Genomic DNA, 20,282 nt, shown 5'->3' on the forward strand with positions numbered 1-20,282 from the left:
AATTTTTTGAAATAAAAGTAACAAATGGCCTTGCTAAAACATTCAAACAGTATGGAGCTGAGGCATGGTTGTGCATCTTTTCTGCCTCACAGATCATTATGCTGGAGACATTATCTTGCACACAGGTCTTCCCCCATTCCTTTTAACAGGTGCATAGTATTCCATTGTCTGCCTGTGGTCATCTGGACTTCATTGAGCCTGTATGGATGGGATCAGGATTCTGACGAGTACAAACAATGCTGCCAAGACATCCCTTGAACATACATCTCTATGGGCATTGTAGGGAAATTCCCAGACGTGGAATTGTGGTGTCACAGGGTCTGTGCATTTCACATTTTCATTGCTGTTGCCAGGTTCCTCACTAAAGGGCCTGCAGCAAACACACACCCATGCCATATTTTTCCATTTTTTTAAGTCTTTAAAATCTTTTGAAACCTTGGTAAATCTTGGAGTGAATTGTTCATATTCCTTCAGGGGCACATGGGAACTCTGAGAATATGACGGAAACGCTGGCCCTTTTTCCCAGAAAACTGTACGCCAGCACACACATACAACACATGGCCGACCTTTGGTGGGGGGGGTCTGTGTCTGTCCATAGCCCCCATCCCTGCTCCCAGGGCAGTAGTTCACACACTGTAAGTAAAATAAGATTTCTGGGGAGCTCATTAAATATACAGATTGTGTTTCAACAGCTCTTTTTGAGAGAACTGAGGACACTTGGATAAAGGAGGAGACCAGACTTGGGGTGCAACTGGGTAATAGGACTCACTCGGAGCAGAGGTGGGGTAACTGGAGAGGCAGTGAAGCACTGTAGGGGCGAGTGGGACCTTTGGAATTGGCCTGAGCTTTGAATTTGGCTCTGTTACTCGCTGGCCAGGTGACCTAACCTGTGGAGGCCTTCATTTCCTTCCTCTTCTCTATGAAAGAGGCATGACAACGACCAACTCTCAGTGTTGAGTGAGGATTAAATGAGATACTGTAGCTCTGAGCAGAGTGCTAGGCATACTGCTAGGCCTGAGAAGCACTGGCTCTCGTCTTTAATATGTAACGTGTCTCACTTAAGACCTGGCCTTGAACGGCATAGTTCAATGATAACGTACCAGGTGTCTTATTGTTTTCGTTGCCATCATCGGGCTTGAAGGGGAGGCTCTGGCCAGATGGCAAAGGGGGATGTGGCCTCTCCCAGGTGGTGGGAAGCATTGAGAGATTTGAATGTGCAGTCTGAACATCAGGTATTCTTGCTGTAAGTTTTCTTTCTTTACTCCCTAGAATGGCTTCAATAAGAAAAACCAGCCGTACTGTGCGTGATATCTTTGGCGACTTCAGTGATATTTCCTTAGAAGATTCAAAGATGGAAGAAATCCAGAACTTGGAAATCAGTAGAAGTCTTACCAAAATAGCACCCGGTCCAAGCAGATTTCTAAAAAGAAACCAGACTATGGGTGGAAAACACTTATTCCCGAAAGAGAATGCTTTCCTGGGGAATGGGCCCTGGCTGTCTTCAGGTAGAGCTTCGACCACTGCCTCGAAGGTCAGGGCCAACGCTGCGCTCACAAAGCTGGCCCAGATAGAAACCAAGATCAGGAACCGGAAGGTGCAGATGGATTTGTCTGACGTGGAATCTGACCTGAAGACCTCTGAGGACTGGCTTCCTAGCAGAGCAGACGAAAATCCCCCTAGAAGGACGGTTGACCTTTCTTCACAGAACACAGACAAAACCTCCCAGAAACAGGCCCTTGAAATTCCTGTCCCTGAGAGTGACATGCCGAGTGGGAAGGTCAGTAGGTTTCTAAAGAAGAGAGAAGCACCTGTGGAAAAGATATCCCCTGAAGCACATGTTGGGAAAGAGAGGGATCTTCAAACACCCAAAGAGAAAAAACCTCCTAGAAGACTGGATTCTCCAGACAGTGATGAAGAGGAAATGAAAGAGTTGCTAGGAAGCTTGATGGAATCTTCTAGCGAAAAACAAGCATCCACAAATCAGGGTTTCACCAGCACCAAAGTCAGTGAGAAAGAACAAACAAAACTAGTCTCGGTAAGGTTTGCATGTATTTATTTTGTACTTGTATGTACTTTGCATTTGTACCTTTCTATCATAGCACTAGAGACTTTTGAAGAGAGCCATCACCCGTAAACACTCAGAAAGTGTTTGATGAGGAGAGGTTGGGTTTCAGCCAATCACGGGTACCCATTGCTGGTCTGCTCTGTAAGGGACAGGATTTGGGACACGTCAGGCAGTTTTGCACTATGTGGAGCCTCGTAGCTGTATACACCCCAGGACAGCACTTTGTATGACTGATCCAACACCAGCTGTGATCACTGCCATTGGTGATCCACGCCTATTTGTTGGTTGTACCACACGGGAATCACTACATTGGGAAGGCTGCATTTCCATCTTCCAACTGTTCAATGCCAATGAACAGTTCAGTGGCATTAAGTGCATTCACGATGTTGTGTAACCACCACCTCTGTCTAGTTCCAAAACGTTTTCATCATGCCAAAAGGAGACCCTTACCCAGTAATCCCTCCCTGTTTCCCCCTCCCCCAGACCCTAACAACCACTAATCTGCTTTGTGTCACTGTGGGTTTGCCTGTTCTAGACATCTCGTGTAATGGAATTATACAACCTGTGGCCTTTTGTGTCTGGTTTCTTTCCCTTAGCATGATGTTTACGAGGTTCACTCACATTGTAGCATGTGTCAGTGCTTCATTCATTTCTATGGCTGAGTAATATTCCGTTGTGTGGATGGACCACATTTTATTTATCCATTTGTCCATTGATGGACATTTGGGTTGTTTCCACCTTTTGGCGATTGTGAATAGTATACAAGTATCTGTTTCAGTCCCTGTTTTCAATTCTTTGGGTTTATACCTAGGAGTCGAACTCTTGGGTCTTGTAGTAATTCTGTGTGTAACTTATCGAGGAACAGAAAAACTGTTTCCCACAGTGACTGCACTGTTTTACATTCCCACCAGCAGTGTATGAGGGTTCCAATTTCTCCACATCCTCACCAACACTTGTTATTTTTTGTTATTTATTTATTTTTTTTGGTTATAGCCATCCTAGTTGGTGTGAAGTGATGGGAAGGCTGCATTTTAAGGGGAAAAATCTGCATATTGATTTTGACTCTGTTGAAGATCCATGTTCTCAGGGGCCTTAGTTTAGAAAATGTGTAATTAACAATATGTATTTGAAAGCAAAGTGAATTTTTCTGATTATTTGTGGAGTATGTCTAATCCCAGTATTATCTTGTCTAAATGTTGTACCTTGACTTCCAGAGATGAGGGGAAGGGAACGAAAGGGGCAGAGAGGGATAATGATTTGATCACCAAGGACTCATGCTCTCCACCAGCCATGATGTCCGATGATAAGGACTTATGTAGCGTATGTTTGGTAATTTCCCTTCTTTTGTTTCCACCAAAGTAGGATCAGATCCCAAATCAACTGAGAGTCCTTTCGCTGCCCAGGAAGGATCTTTCCAGCTCAAAGCCATTTCCGACATCACGTCTGCCAACCTCACGGTCAGCAGATGGGACCCTTCACAGTGCTGGCTCGAGAACTTGCTCCCCACAGATTCCCATTTCAGAGGACACAGCCTCCCACACGGCATCACTTTCCATCCCCGGAGCCTTTCCGAAGTCTGTGCCCTCAACAGTGGGGGATGGCAAGCTCTCGTCCTCCCCAAGAAGGAGTGAGGCTGGGCCTCAGGATGAGTCTCCCTCAGAAGCCGCCGATGAAAGTCTAAATGGTAACCCTCATCCCTGCGCAGAGTTGTCACCCTGGGGCAGGAAGGGCAAGACCGCCTCTAGGATCCCTGGTGTGGTGGTCACAGGGTATTGTCATGAGGGGTGCGAGTCACACCCTTGGCTTCCTGACCTTCTTTCCTAGTTGAGGGGCTATGTCAGATTTTTTTGTTCTGTCTTTAAAGCCTTCTTCTAGTAACCCTACCCAATGACAGAGCAAAAACGGAAATCCTTCTAGAGCCTCGTGCAAGAGGACGGCAATGCAGTTTTCCTTGTTGTAAAAGAGAAATTTGCTTCCTTTCCTTTTTAACTTCAGAAAAAGAAACCAGTCTCTAACCAGTCACAAACTTTTCTTTTTATAAATTTATTTATTTATTTTTGGCTGCATTGGGTCTTCGTTGCTGCGCACAGGCTTTCTCTAGTTGCGGCGAGCAGGGACTACTCTTCATTGTGGTGCGCGGGCTTCTCATTGTGGTGGCTTCTCTTGTTGCAGAGCACAGGTTCTAGGCACGCGAACTTCAGTAGTTGTGGCTCGCGAGCTCTAGAGCGCAGGCTCAGTAGTTGTGGCGCATGGGCTTAGTTGCTCCACGGTATGTGGGATCTTCCCGGGCCAGGGCTCGAACCCGTGTCCCCTGCATTGGCAGGTGGATTCCTAACCACTGCGCCACCAGGGAAGTCCCTCATAAACATTTTTATTATTTCACCATCATTGAACGTGATTTTTATTTTAACATTGTATGTATTTAAGGAAGAGCAGAAAGAAAAAGATGTGCAGCCAACATTGATTTCTCCCATCTGGTGCCTGATCATCAAATCCGAGTTCAATAACTGTGTCTCGAGTACCTGCTGTGTGCCAGCACGTGCCAGGCATCATGGTGTCAGGAACAGGATGACAAACAAGCCAACTGTCCCCTAACCCCAAGTGCCAGGGTGATCCGTAGCCTGTGAATCAGTTGTAGGGGAGGAAAAATAGCTTTTTCCTTGTGTCCTTCTGGGTTCTTGGCTGGGGCTCTGTGACCAAAGACAGGTTAACAGGAGAAGAGCGTTCAGATATTAAATAAATATTTAATGTACGTTTTATGTGACACAGGAGCCTTCATAAGGAAATGGAAACCTGAAGAAACGGTCGCGCCTTCTGCTAGGTTTGATGGGAGAATAGTTGTGGGAGAATGTGATAGATGGAAGGATATGAGCCAAGGGTAGTAGATGAGGGGATGTAGTTGGGGTTGCTCAGTGTTCCCCCATCTTGGACATAAGGATGCTCCTTTCCTCCAGGTAGAGGGAAGGCACATCTTCTTACCTGAGAGCCTTACGACCTGATTCAGCGGAGAAGGTCAGGGAGTCCTTGCAGCCCCTGCTGTGTCTCAGATTCCTGCAGGTCAAAATATTCAAGATGCCAAGGTACCACCACATAGGGGGCGGGGAGGAGAAGCACGGCCAGCAAGAGTCCCTGCCACGCGCCCTCGTGAGGGTTGGAGAAGGCAGCGAAACGGGCTCACGGATATGAGGAAATCCCTTTGAGCCCCCTCAGGGGCCACCATCGGCCGGATGCCATTTGGCACCTCACCGATACGGTCTCATATCTTTGGGCGCAAGGGGCTGGTGAGTGGGTGTCCACGCCAGCCTGGCAGGTGGGTGAGAAGGTGGGTGTAGCTGGTGGGGCAGGTGCCAGACCCAAGTTCCTGCCCTCCTGGGCCGCCCATCCAGGCTGCCCCTCAGCCCTCGCTGCTGGCCTGGAGGGCCCCCTTGGTGTCCAGACCCCACCTTCCCTCATTCTGATGCAGCCTCAAGGGAGGCACGTAGCAGGGAGTGGTGAGTACAAGTCTGAGTTTGGGGTCCAGCATACTTGAGGTGGACATCCTTGCTCCGCCTCTTTCTGGCCGTGCAGTGTCAGGCTCTCTGTGCCATGGTCTCCACATCTGTAACGTGGGGCAGAGCTGTGTCAGTGAGCTGGTGCCTGTGGAGTGCCTCAGTGGGGCCTCCTGCTTAGTAAGTGTGTGCATGTCCAGGTTGGTTGATGTGACAATAACGTCATTCCTCAGCCAATGACAACACTGTTCCAGAGAACTCGTCCACAGTCTCCTGCAGTGCCTTGGCCCGAGCCGGCTGGGATGGCTTAGTTCAGAGGCTTTGTCCATGAACGTATCTCTGGACTTACGCGTCACGTGCATTGTGGTAACTGGCAGTGTTAGAGGAGCTCGGAGGCGGGGGCGAGACCCTCACGCTAGAGTGATGAGCTGGGCTTTGATCTGGGTCTTATGCTGCCAGACGGCTGCACTCAGCTGACCTTTCCAAAGAGAGTAGACGGCTCAGTCTTCCATCTCCTGCTCATCCCCAGCGCTGTGCCACCTGCGGGAGGGCCCTGCTCCCGTCTGCTCCTGCTAACTGTCCCCTGCTTGTTCCTAGAATTGGGGGTCTCGTCCTGCCTCCTCAGGGAGACTCATCCCTCCAACCTAGCATGTGCCCTCCGTGGAAGCCTCTAGACACCTTAGGCCCTCTTCGGAAGTGTCTGTTCAACTCAGCCATGATTGGATCATGTACCTGCTTGAGTTTTGAGGCCCCGCAGGGTGGACCCCCCCCCCCACCGCGCCCTTCCCATCCCCAGTTGTGTGCGCACGCGCGCACACACACACACACACACAGCCTCTGTGCCTCGGGCCTGAAATGAGCCACATGATGGGGTCCCTGCGAATACTGGCAGCCAGTCGGCCTCCCCCGTCCTGGGGAGGAGTGGGCTCACATACTGATGGGGCAGAAACCCGCTGGGACACCCGAACTGCGCAGAGCCTTCCTCCTCCTGAGCAACCTGCACCCAAGGCATTTGGGCGCTGGTGACTGGCCAGCTGGCACCACAGTTAAGTGTCCTTGACTTGCTTTAAATGAGAACTTAGGACGAGGTGCCAGTCCCCCTCTTCTACCTCAAGCACATGTGTCACTAGGTGTCCTTCCTTGCATCATGATCGTCTCCTCTGTCTAGGCCAGAGGCCGAGAGGTCCGTGGTCTGTGTTTTGTTTCTTTGTTTTGCTTTGTTCTTTGGCCTCACTGCACATCCTGTGGGATCTTAGTTCCTTAGTTCCCCAACCAGGGGTTGAACCCGGGCCCTCGGCAGTGAAAACGAAGAGTCCTAACAACTGGGAATTTCCCCACCGTCTGGTTTTTTTTTTTTCCTTTGCACTGGGTCCTGCAGATCCTGTGGCCAGACCTGGTGTCAGCTCCTCCTTCCCCAGCCAAGTCTCCAACCCCCTTGAGGTTATAACTCCCTCCTCGCAGACCTCCAGGGCCCCTGCACACATGTTCACAATACTTGGCTCTTCTTGTATTTAAAAAAATTTTTTTTAATGTTTTATTTATTTATTTTTGGCTGCGTTCGGTCTTCATTGCTGTGTGCGGGCTTTCTTCTAGTTGCGACGAGCGGGGGCTACTCTTTGTTGCAGAGCATGGGCTTCTCATTGGGGTGACTTCTCTTGTTGCAGAGCACGGGCTCTAGGGCGCATGGGCTTCAGTAGTTGTGGCTCGTGGGCTTAGTTGCTCTGTGGCATTTGAGATCTTCCTGGACCAGGGTTTGAACCCATGTCCCCTGCACTGGCAGGCAGATTCTTAACCAGTGCGCCACCAGGGAAGCCCAGTCGTCTGTTCTTATGAATAAAGTTTTTTGTTTTTTGTTTTTTTGGCCGCACCGTGTGGCATGTGGGATCTCAGTTCCCCGACCAGGGATCGAACCCGCATCCCCTGCTTTGGAAGGCCGGAGTCTTAACTGCAGAACCATGGGGGAAGTCCCTATAAATAAAGTTTTACTGGGACACAGCCATACCCATTTGTTTACACATGGTCTGTGGCGGCTTTTGAATCATGAGGGCAGAGCTGAGCAATGGTGACAGAGACAGACTAGCCCGAAAAGCCAAAAATATGTATGACCTAGCCCTTTAGAGAAAAAGCGCTTGGATCCCTGGGCTCACTTTCTGAGGACAGGGACTGTACGCCTTCTGCTCTTCCCGTCCCTAGCACTTAGCCCGGTGCCTACAACAGGATGGTAAATGCATGTGGAGTAAATATCGACATGTTACATTTTTGATTACAGATTTGAGAATAAACATTTTATCCCTTGATGATCTGGCTCCAGCCGTCAGTGAGAAATCAGACTTGGAACAGAAAGTAAGTACAAAAAACTGATTTTTCGTTTTAGGTCTTTGGGTAGAACAGCTTGCAACCGTTATGCCTCATTTAGGTCAGTGGTTCTCACCTCGGGGCGATTGCTCCCCTAGGGGACACTTGGCAATGTCTGGCAACACTGTGGTCATGACTGGGGTGCAGGGTGCTACTGGCATTCAGTGGGTAGTGGTCAGGGATGTCCTGTGCCAGTGTCCCACAATGCATAGGATGGCCCCCGCTGCAAAGAATGTTCGTGTCTCAAATGTCAGTGTGCCATGGGTAGAGACCCTGATCTAGGTAATAACAGGATAGAGCTACTTAACATATCAGAAGATTAAAGCAGATCCCACTTCAACTTCCCCACAACTAACCTGTACTTGTTGCATCGCCCCGTGGTGATTCTTTCCATATTAGTAACCACCTCATTATCAACGCATGTTTTGATAATACATAATAATGACCCTTTAACAGATTTCACCCACGTGCCAGCTACACGTGCTCACAACATCAGTGCTAAGTGCAGCAGCCTCGTGCTGAAGGGTTTCAAGAGTTCTGCTCGCGGATACACAAGAGAAGGAAAAGACCTACAAAAACAAACCCAGAACAATTAAGAAAATGGTAATAGGAACATACATATCGAAATTACCTTAAACGTAAATGGATTAAATGCTCCAACCAAAAGACATAGACTGGCTGAATGGATACAAAAACAAGACCTATATATATGTTGTCTACGAGAGACCCGCTTCGGACCTAAGGACACATATAGACTGAAAGTGAGGGGATGGAAAAAGGTATTCCATGCAACTGGAAATCAAAAGAAAGTTGGAGTAGCAATTCTCATATCAGACAAAAGTGACTTTAAAATAAAGACTATTAGAAGAGACAAAGAAGGACACTACATAATGATCAAGGGCTCAATCCAAGAAGAAGATATAACAGTGGTAAATATTTATGCACCCAACATAGGAGCACCTCAGTACATAAGGCAAATGCTAACAGCCATAAAAAGGGAAATCGGCAGTAACACAATCATAGTAGGGGACTTTAACACCCCACTTTCACCAATGGACAGATCATCCAAAATGTAAATAAATAAGGAAACACAAGCTTTAAATGACACATGGACTTAACTGATATTTATAGGACATTCCACCCAAAAACAACAGAATACACTTTCTTCTCAAGTGCTCATGGAACATTCTCCAGGATAGACCATATCTTGGGTCACAAATCAAGCCTTGGTAAATTTAAGAAAATTGCAATTATGTCAAGTATCTTTTCCGACCACAATGCATTGAGACTACATATCAATTACAAGAAAAAGACTGTAAAAAATACAAACACATGGAGGCTAAACAACATGTTACTAAATAACCAATAGATCACTGAAGAAATCAAAGAGGAAATCAAAAAATACCTAGAAATAAATGACACGATGACGCAAAACATGGGATGCAGAAAAAGCAGTTCTAAGCGAGAAGTTTATAGCAGTACAATCCTACCTCAGGAAACAAGAAAAATCTCTAATAAACAACCTAACCTTACATCTAAAGCAATTAGAGAAAGAAGAACAAAAATCCCCCAAAGTTAGCAGAAGGAAAGAAATCATAAAGATCAGATCAGAAATAAATGAAAAAGAAATGAAGGAAACGATAGCAAAGATCAATAAAATGAAAAGCTCGTTGTTTGAGAAGATAAAATTGATAAACCGTTAGCCAGACTGATCAAGAAAAAAAAGGGAGAAGACTCAAATCAACAAAATTAGAAATGAAAAAGGAGAAGTAACAACTGACACTGCAGAAATACAAAGGATCATGAGAGATTACTACAAGCAACTATATGCCAATAAAATGGACAACCTGGAAGAAATGGACAAATTCTTAGAAAAATACCACCTTCCGAGACTGAACCAGGAAGAAATAGAAAATATAAACAGATCAATCACAAGCACTGAAATTGAGACCGTGATTAAAAATCTTCCAACAGGGCTTCCCTGGTGGCGCAGTAGTTGAGACTCCGCCTGCCGATGCAGGGGACATGGGTTCATGACCCGGTCCAGGAAGATCCCACATGCCGCAGAGCAGCTGGGCCCATGAGCCATGGCCACTGAGCCTGAGCATCCGGAGCCTGTGCTCCATAACGGGAGAGGCCGCAACAGTGAGAGGCCTGCATACCGCAAAAAAAAAGAAAAGAAAAGAAAAAAAATCTTCCAACAAACAAAAGCCCAGGACCAGAAGGCTTCACAGGTGAATTCTATCAAACATTTAGAGAAGAGCTAACACCTATCCTTCTCAAACTCTTCCAAAATATAGCAGAGGGAGGAACACTTCCAAACTCATTCTACGAGGCCACCATCACCCTGATACCAAACCCAGACAAAGGTGTCACAAAAAAAGAGAACTACAGGCCAATATCACTGATGAACATAGATGCAAAAATCCTCAACAAAATACTAGCAAACAGAATCCAACAACACATTAAAAGGATCATACACCACAATCAAGTGGTGTTTGTCTCAGGAATGCAAGGATTCTTCAATATATGCAAATAAATCAATGTGATACACCATATTAACAAATTGAAGGATAAAAACCATATGATAATCTCAGTAGATGCATAAAAAGCTTTTGACAAAATTCAACACCCATTTATGATAAAAACTCTCCAGAAAGTAGGCATAGATGGAACCTACCTCAACATAATATAGGCCATATATGACAAACCCACAGCCAACATTCTCAATGGTGAAAAACTGAAACCATTTCCTCTAAGATCAGGAAGAAGACAAGGTTGCCCACTCTCACCACTATTATTCAGCATAGTTTTGAAAGTTTTAGCCACAGCAATCAGAGAAGAAAAAGAAATAAAAGGAATCCAAATCAGAAAAGAAGTAGTAAAGCTGTCACTGTTTGCAGACATTACATAGAGAATCCTCAAGATGCCACCAGAAAACTACTAGAGCTAATTAATGAATTTGATAGAGTGGCAGGATACAAAACTAATGTACAGAAATATCTTGCATTCCTGTACACTAATGATGAAAAATGATGATGAAAGAGAAATTAAGGAAACACTCCCATTTACCATTGCAACAAAAAGAATAATAAACCTACCTAAGGAGACAAAAGACCTTGTATGCAGAAAACTATAAGACACTGATGAAAGAATTAAAGATGATACAAATAGATGGAGAGATATACCATGTTCTTGGATTGGAAGAATCAACATTGTGAAAATGACTCTACTACCCAAAGCAATCTACAGATTCAGTGCAATCCCTATCAAACTACCAATGGCATTTTCCAGAGAACTAGAACAAAAAATTTCACAATTTGTATGGAAACACAAAAGACCTCGAAAAGCCAAAGCAATCTGGAGAAAGAAAAACGGAGCTGGAGAATCAGGCTCCCTGACTTCAGACTATACTACAAAGCTACAGTCATCAAGACAGTATGGTATTAGCACAAAAACAGAATATAGATCAATGGAACAGACAGCCCAGAGATAAGCCCACGCACATATGGTTACCTTATCTTTGATAAAGGAGGCAAGAATATACAATGGAGAAAAGACAGCCTCTTCAATAAGTGGTGTTGGGAAAACTGGACAGCTACACATAAAAGAATGAAATTAGAACACTTCTTAACACCATACACAAAAATGAACTCACAATGGATTAAAGATCTAAATATAAGGCCAGACACTATAAAACTCTTAGAGGAAAACATACACAGAACACCCTATGACATAAATCACAGCAAGATCCTTTTTGACCGACCTCCTAGATAAATGGAAATAAAAACAAAAATAAACAAATGGGACCTAATGAAACTTAAAGACTTTTGCACAGCAAAGGGAACCATAAACAAGACGAAAAGAAAACCCTCAGAATGGGAGAAAATATTTGCAAACGAAGCAACTGACCAAGGGTTAATCTCCAAAATATACAAGCAGCTCATGCAGCTCAATATCAAAAAAACAAACAAACAACCCTATCCAAAAATGGGCAGAAGACCTAAATAGACATTTCTCCAAAGAAGATACACAGATTGCCAACAAACACATGAAAGGATGCCCAACATCACTAATCATTAGAGAAATGCAAATCAAAACTACAATGAGGTATCACCTCACACCAGTCAGAATGGCCATGATCAAAAAATCTACAAACAATAAATGCTGGAGAGGGTGTGGAGAAAAGGGAGCCCTCTTGCACTGTTGGTGGGAATGTAAATTGATACAGCCACTGTAGAGAACAGTATGGCGGTTTCCTAAGAAACTAAAAATAGAACTACCGTATGACCAAGCAATCCCACTACTGGGCATATACCCTGAGAAAACCATAATTCAAAAAGAGCCATGTACACAATGTTCATTGCAGCAGTCTTTACAATAGCCAGGACATGGAAGCGTCCATTGACAGACGAATGGATAAAGAAGATGTGGCACATATATACAATGGAATATTACTCAGCCATAAAAAGAAATGAAATTGTCATTTGTAGTGAGGTGGGTGGATGTAGAGTCTGTCCTACAGAGTGAAGTAAGTCAGAAAGAAAAACAAATACCATATGCTAACACATACATATGGAACCTTAAAAAAAAAACGTTCTGATGAACCTATTCCTGTCCCTACGTTCTGATGAACCTAGGGACAGGAATAAAGATGCAGATGTAGAGAATGGACTTGAGGACACTGGGAGGGGGAAGGGTCAGCTGAGAGTAACTTTGACGTATACACCAGCAAATGTAAAATAGATATTACATTTATTTTACATTTATCCCTAGTGGGAACAGCTGCATAGCACAGGGAGATCAGCTCGGTGCTTTGTGACCACCTAAAGGGGTGGGATAGGGAGGGTGGGAAGGAGATGCAAGAGGGAGGGGATATGGGGATAAATGTATACATATAGCTGATTCACTTTGTTATACAGCAGAAACTAGCACAACATTGTAAAGCAATTATACTCCAATAAAGATGTTTAAAAAAAAAAAAAAGAGTTCAGCTCACGATACTCAGCCTGCCTAAATCTAGGAAGGACAGCGTGGACCCTCACCTCCTGGGCCCTTGGGGTGTCCTCATCCTAACGCAGTTGTATTCCGAGCTTGTTCATTCGAAAACACTTTCCAGTGACCTCTGCCATCTTTTGTTTTAGAAAGGTCAGGGGGAAAAGGCATCCAGCAAAAACCCCTGGGCTGGGGCCCCCCGCTCTGGAAGCAAGATTTCTGAGTGCCTGAGCCAGCGGTCCGTCTCGTCCCTTGGACCCAAGGGCACTTCTAGCCTGGGGTCAAAGTCTCAGGAACCTACGGCCAGCACAGTGAGCTCGGCTTATTCGGATGATTTTGAAAAATCCCCCAGTCCAACAGCATCTGAGTCGACGCCCCATTCTGAGGAGTCTCCTGACAGGACGCTGGCGACTTGGTCTGAATTTTCTGCAAGCCTGAAGACAGATCTTCCTCCACCAACTCCCAAGTCTCGGAAAAAGTGGGCCAGGGGTGTTACAAGAGTCATGGTGAAGGAGATGGCTGTGCAGACCCTCGATCCCGCCTTCACCTACCAGTGGGCTAAGGGTAAGCATGTTGGTTGGAGGAGGGAGGGGCAGGCCAGAGGCAGCGACAGGCAGGAACCCTGGGGCCAGGAGGTCTGGGTTGTCGTCATTAGTCAGCTGGGGGGACCTCAGCACCCTGCTTCCTCTCCCACAGAAGAGGGGGCTCCTTGGGTACTCTCCACGGTCTTCCAAGCTCTAAAACACTGAAGGGTTTCAAACCAAAGACTAAGGCAGTGGTTCTCAGCTGGGGTGATCCTGGCCCCAGGGGACAGACATCGGCAAGGTCTGGGTGACGGGAAGCCTATGGGTGGAGGCCAGGAGTGCTGCTCAACATCCTGCAGTGGCCAGGACGGCCTGGCCAGAGAGTGACCGCGCCCCAAATGTCAGTGTTACCCAGGGTGACAGGAACCGCCTTCTGGGACAGCATGTCCTCAGGCACTTTGTGGGGCCCCAGCATGGGGGCTCCAAGCGCTGCTGTGTTGCCCAGCTGGCTGGTTGTCTGAACTCGCTGCGTTTGTCGGTGGATTCTCTTCTGGGGTGCAGCAGGCACTGCTCATCTTTTCTCGTGTCCCCAGCATTGGTCTTGGCCCTTGCGGATGGAAAGGTCGCTTTCTTTTAGCGAGTCTCCTGCTCCCTTTTCTTGTCTAGACAACACCCGCAATACGGACGGAGCTTGTTTCCAGACTGTGCGCTGGGGTGCGGTTCTCCCTTTGTCTGTTCATCTGGATTTGGGGGCTTAGTCATACATCCGCTGGGACCTCACACCTGGCTGGGGCGTGACTGTTCTGTTTCTCAGGGAGGAAGATCAGTCAGACGAGCGACAGCCTAGCCTGTGGGCAGCAAATGTGCCCATTTTTGTTTCTTTTTTTGCAATTTAAAGAGATGGACACGGGGTGGGGGGAAGGGCAAGCTGGGACGAAGTGAGAGAGTGGCATGGACATATATACACTACCAAACGTAAAATAGCTAGCTAGTGGGAAGCAGCCGCATAGCACAGGGAGATCAGCTCGGTGCTTTGTGACCACCTAGAGGGGTGGGATAGGGAGGGTGGGAGGGAGACTCAAGAGGGAGGGGATATGGGGATATATGTATATGTATAGCTGATTCACTTTGTTATACAGCAGAAACTAACACACCATTGTGAAGCAATTATACTCCAATAAAGATGTTTTTAAAAAAAAGTGAAAAATAAAAAATAAAGAGATGCTTTCATAAAACATTGGTGGTGCTGATTTCCTAGACGCGGCCTGACTTTGAAAGGAGGGAGAAAAAAGGCAGCATAAATCAGCCAGCCAGTTAGAATCCAGGGAACATTCCGAAGCCCTTAAATAGCTGTGGAAGGAGGGCAGAGCCAGGGGAGGGCACAATGCCACAGTTGTCAGCCGTGCTGAGCTGTGGTGACCACTTCAGCCAGCACACCTGACTTGTATATTGAACAGGGAGAACCTACCAGAAAGATGGAGGCAGGTTTGGGAAATTTTTAAAAGGGGTAACGGTTAAAAAAGCAAGGAGGGTGGCCATCACATTCAGAAAGAGAAAAGGACAGATTCATGTAGCTTATTTCAGCCTCACACCTGTTGATGAGAAAGTCATTGCTCTGAATCCTGCCCACTCACCTCTCCCCCTTTGTCCTTGGGACAGCGGCCGGCGTAGCGGCCATCGGACCAGCCCTGGGAGGTGCCTATGTGGACCCCTCGCCCATCGCCAGCCACGTCATCAGTGCGGACGCCATAGAAGGTAACAGCCCAGCTCACCTTGTGGGTCCCTTAGGTCGAGGACACCGATGTTGGACAGAACAGGAAGGCTACCAGGAACATACCTATGAGCCTTCCACCCCCACAGGGCCATCTTTATTTTGTGTGTTCCCCTCAGAGCCTTTCTGTCCAGAATCCATAGGTGTTTTCCTCTGGAAGACACTGAGCCAGTACTGAGCGGCCCAGCCCTGTGGACGCGACACTTGCCTCCTTGCTGAGTGTGGGAGAGTCGTGGGGCCCTGGGGAGGCCCAGCCCAGCCTTGGGCAATAGGAAGACGCCCAGCAGCCACCTTGGGAAACCCAGTCTGTGTCAGGTCCCGCAGGGCTGCTGATGACTCGCATGACACAAGCAAGGATCCATCTAGAACCTGCTTTTTTCCCCCCATTTCCATTTTCTTAACATTTTTAGAAGATGAAGATATTAAAATATATTGGTTGTAATATGTGAAATATTTATATCCTTCAAAAAAATCTCCTGTTTTTAAACACAATATTAACCTCAACAATTTTTCCATGTTACTGTGTAGTCTTAGTAATGATCATTTTTAACAGTTGCAGTTATTTTTTTTTTAATTTTTTTAATTTTAATTTTATTTTTTGGCTACAGTGGGTCTTCGTTGCTGAGCGGGGGATACTCTTTGTCACGGTGCGCGGGCTTCTCATTGCGGTGGCTTCTCTTGTTGCGGAGCACGGGCTCTAGGCGCGCCGGCTTCAGTAGTTGTGGCGCGCGGGCTCAGTAGTTGTGGCTTGCGGGCTCTAGAGCGCAGGCTCAGTAGTTGTGGCGCACGGACTTTGTTGCTCCACGGCATGTAGGATCTTCCCGGCCCAGGGCTCGAACCCGTGTCCCCTGCATTGGCAGGTGGATTCTTAACCACTGCGCCACCAGGGAAACCCCGGTTGCAGTTATTTTTAATTGTACTTTTATTTAATTATTATATTTTAATTGCATTTAAATTATTTTAATTATGTGTTTAAAAATTCATAGTGTAAAATTTACCCTCTTCCGCATTTTTAAGTGTACAGTTCAGGAGTGTCAGATTCGCACTGTGCGGTTGCAGTTTGGGGAGCCGTGTCACTGGCCTTCTTTCCTTGTGTTGGACGCCGAGGTGAGGCTTCCGGTTCTGCCTGGGAGCTGAGCTGAGGGTGTGAGATCCACACAAAGTCAGCGAAGAGAGCGGTTCCTTTACTACTGAGTAGAGAGAGGCACAGAATAGGCGAGTCCTTTGCTGCTTCTGAAGGTGGCAGCAGCTGCAGAGAGCATCCCGACACAGTCCACGGTTGGGGGCTGCAGGGCCCTTGCGGGGAGCGGGTCTGGCCAGGGGGATGGGGCCCCGGGGGCTGCCGACTGACACGGAACCCGGTGCAGCCCTGACAGCGTACAGCCCCACCGTGTTCGCGCTCAACGATGTGCTGAAGCAGCAACTGAGCCTGACACAGCAGTTCATCGAGGCCAGCCGGCACCTGCATGCATCCCTCCTGCGCTCCCTGGACCGGGACTCATTCCATTACCACACCCTGGAGGAAACCAAAGAGGTGACCATGGTGCAGCTAACCCTTCCCGGGAAAGAGAGGGCAGGCGGCTTCCCACGCTCAGCCCGGGGTGGCGGGGACGCTGGGGGCCCCGCCACCTTCACCTTCAGTCCTCATGGAAGGAGTCCTGTTCTCTCTTTGGCCATGACCAGGGCTGGTGCGGGGCAGGGGCACTGAGAGCCAGCCGCAGCCCAGGCTCTGTGTGACCTTGGACCAAAGGTGACCTCCTCGGTGAGGGTCCTGTCCCTCTACCTACCGTTCCCGTGGGCCACCACAGGCAGGGCCCCTCTCCTCAGTCCCAAGGGCTAAGTTCAAGAGATGTCACACTCACCTCTATTTTTCCCTCCAAAATTATTTTTTTGTCTGATTACAAAAAGTATTGTATAAAAATTTTGTTGGAGATATGTAGCCTATAAAGTTCTCCATAATTTCAGAGATAACTATTACCAACTTGATATATAGTCTTTAGATTTTTCCTATGTAAAATATAAACTGTTATGTACATGTACAATATTATATCTTACATATTTTATACTATGTATAAAATATATAGAAGAGGTATAGTATTTATATATAATAACATGATATATATATTTCTTTACAGAAATGGCATCATACTATATGAGTTGTTCTGCATGGTGATTTTTATCATTTTATCTACAAATATTTCAGTATATATTTCTTAAAAATAAAGACTTTAAAAAAATAGTCACAATGCCAGTATACCAAAACCAAATTAACTTTTCTTTTTGGTTTTGCTTGTGGGATCTTAGTTTCCTGACAAGGGATCAAACCCGTGCCCTTGGCAGTGAAAGTGCAGAGTCCTAACCACCAGACAGCCAGGGAATTCCTGCAGCATTTTTTTTTTTTTTTTGGCTGCGTTGGGTCTTTCTTGCTGCGTGTCGGCTTTTTTCTAGTTGCAGCGAGCAGGGGCTACTCTTCATTGTGGTGTACAGGCTTCTAATTAGGTGGCTTCTCCTGTTGCAGAGCATGGGCTCTAGGCGCGCGGGCTTCAGTAGTTGTGGCTCGTGGGCTCTAGAGTGCAGTCTCAGTAGTTGTGGCACACAGGCTTAGTTGCTCCGCGGCATGTGGGATCTTCCTGGACCAGGGCTCGAACCCGTGTCCCCTGCATTGGCAGGCAGATTCTTAACCACTGCGCCACCAGGGAAGCCCTAAGTTTTCTTGATATCATTAGATATCCAGTGTTCAGATTTCCACTCATCTCATAAAAGTTGTACCTTTTTCTCCTGTTTATTTCATCAGTGTCCAAAGTGGTACATCAAGATCGTTTGGGGCTTCCCTGGTGGCGCAGTGGTTGAGAGTCCACCTGCCGATGCAGGGGATGCGGGTTCGTGCCCCGGTCTGGGAAGATCCCACATGCCGCAGAGCGGCTGGGCCCGTGAGCCATGGCCGCTGAGCCTGCGCGTCCGGAGCCTGTGCTCCACAACGGGAGAGGCAACAACAGTGAGAGGCCCGCGTACCGCAAAAAAAAAAGATCATTTGATGTCTTAATCTAGAGCAGTGGTTCTCAGCCCTGAGCAGCGTCAGACCCCTGAGGGCCTGACCACTGGGGTTGTGTTGGCAGCAGGGTGGGCCTAGCAGTGGGCGTTTCTCCCATGGGCCCGTTGGGGACCCACTTTGAGAACCACTGCTCTAGAGGTCTTCCCCCCTCCCCCATCTCTTTTGTTTCCTTGCAGTTTACTGGTTGGAAGAAAACAGGTTGTCCTGGGACTTCCCTGGCGGTCCAGTGGTTAAGACTCTGCGCTTCCAATGCAGGGGGTGTGGGTTCGATCCCTGGTTGGGGAACAAAGATCCCACATGCCGCACGGTGTGGCCAAGAAAAAGAAAGAAAATAGGTTATCTGACGGTTTCCCACATTCTGGACTGGGCTGATTGCTCCCTAGTGGGGTCCTTTTAACTTGTTCCTCTGTTGGATGTGCATCAGTTGATTGGATGCAGGCTGAAGTGATCTGACTACGTCACCTGCCTGCAGCCCACGTGTGGCTGCCTGCTCTCTGCTCCAGGCCCACACCCTGAGAGTGGCACCCAAGTCCTTCTCCCCAACCTGTGTCCTCTGAGGGCACCCCGGGTAGCCCTGCCCCTCACCACGGTCCCTTTTCCCTTCCAGGCTCAGTCAAGTCTCACCCCTTGCAGGGTACCTGCCCGGAGGCTGCCTGGGTTCACCTTTCCTCTTCTGTTTCCATTGCCACCTGGCATCCCTTCATTTTTTCTGTTAGCCCCTGGGGATAGGCACCATCTCCAGGACCCAAAGCCTCAGTAGACTGAGGCAGCAGTGGTGATGGCTTCCCTGTGTGTCCTCTGCCCCACAGTACATCAGGCAACACAGGCCCACCCCGCTGACCATGGAGGAGGCCCTGGAGGAGGTGAAGAAGGAGCTGTGAACGCCGGGAGGTGAGACAGACTCATGGGTCTAAGGAGCTGGTCCCGTAAACCAGCCGTGATGCTCACACCTTAGTTCCCAGGGGACATTCCCAGTGGTGGGGGCAGGTGGCACCCAAGACTCACCTGAGAGGAATCCCAGCTGCAGCCTTTTCTAGCTGAGTAGTTGAGCCCTCCCAGCCCCCATTTCCTCAGTGTGCATGGCACCTGAGAGGATGTACCACAGGCCAGTGGAAATGGAACCCCAGGTGGAGCTGTCACCACTCGTGGCAGGACAGAGGATGCCAGCCTGTCTGGAGCCACGAGGAAACAGGACCAGGCGTCCACGCCGGGGACTCCCAGGAGACACCAGGGCAGAGCTTCTGACCCGACTCCACAATTCAGACAAAGTCTGCACTCAGGACGCACCTCCTCCCTCCTCAGCCTGAGCACGCTTCTTGACTTAAATACACAGAGGAAAAAGGTCTTTAAAAAAAAAGTCTTTATTTGAAGGCAAAACAGTAAAATCCACAAGAAATTGTTAACAACACGTTTACATTTTATCCTGGATCAGACACGTTTGAACAATTCACAGCTACAGGAAATCTAGAACAAAATCAAATATTTTATCACATCAGGTGGAAAAGTTGGAGAAAATTTTGCATCTCATTGAAAAGAATTTTTCAAAAATGTTTCTGTACAAATAAATGGCACCGCACCAAGCTGCCTGCGGATGCTGAGTGCAGCCGATCCCAGGCGGTCACTCAGCAGCTCCCGGCAGAGGCGGCTCCCTCCAGCCTCACCTCCCTTTGGGGGCGGCTTGGGGCAGGCAAAGGAAGTGACAGCAGGAAGCAGGGCCGGTGGTCGCTCTCCACACTCTGGATGTGAATGGGCCGTTGCACGTGAGTGCTGGTGTGCGGGTTCCTCTCCGTGAAAAACACAAGTAGAGACACTAAGGGTACATATTCTCCAAGGGCGTCATCATTATGTGACCTGGAGATGCCTCAGATAAGTTTCTTCAGAACCTTTTGTTTCTGCAGGGAACAGCAAATGGCTAACGTTCAAACAAAAACAAAAACAAAAAACAAAACAAAAAAAACCACTTCAACTTAAACAGCTTAAGTAACTAAGGGCTAGTATGTCTCAGAGGAATCAGGTTTCAAATTATCTCACT

The 20,282-nt window shown here is 47.5% G+C and overlaps 1 protein-coding gene across 5 annotated transcripts in view; it reads left to right on the plus strand.

The window, feature by feature from the left end:
* The window catches only part of LOC307183506 (uncharacterized protein C19orf44), a 31,053-nt gene that overhangs the window by 2,840 nt on the left and 7,931 nt on the right, over positions 1 to 20,282 (plus strand). For 3 of the 5 annotated variants that reach the window (XM_079916103.1, XM_079916102.1, XM_079916104.1), the window contains exons 2-8: positions 1,270 to 2,035; positions 3,428 to 3,749; positions 7,823 to 7,896; positions 13,053 to 13,467; positions 15,087 to 15,182; positions 16,566 to 16,732; positions 19,060 to 19,141. In XM_079916103.1, the coding sequence (XP_079772229.1) occupies positions 1,271 to 2,035; positions 3,428 to 3,749; positions 7,823 to 7,896; positions 13,053 to 13,467; positions 15,087 to 15,182; positions 16,566 to 16,732; positions 19,060 to 19,131 (1,911 nt within the window). In that variant the 5' untranslated portion in view covers position 1,270 and the 3' untranslated portion in view covers positions 19,132 to 19,141. Of the gene's footprint in view, positions 1 to 1,205; positions 2,036 to 3,427; positions 3,750 to 7,822; positions 7,897 to 13,052; positions 13,468 to 15,086; positions 15,183 to 16,565; positions 16,733 to 19,059; positions 19,142 to 19,343; positions 19,392 to 20,282 lie in introns of those variants that run through there. The other 2 variants (XM_079916100.1, XM_079916101.1) reach the window with 2 other exon arrangements.

The sequence above is a fragment of the Stenella coeruleoalba genome (genome assembly GCF_951394435.1).
Source record: "Stenella coeruleoalba genome assembly, chromosome: 3".
Taxonomy (NCBI): domain Eukaryota; kingdom Metazoa; phylum Chordata; class Mammalia; order Artiodactyla; family Delphinidae; genus Stenella; species Stenella coeruleoalba.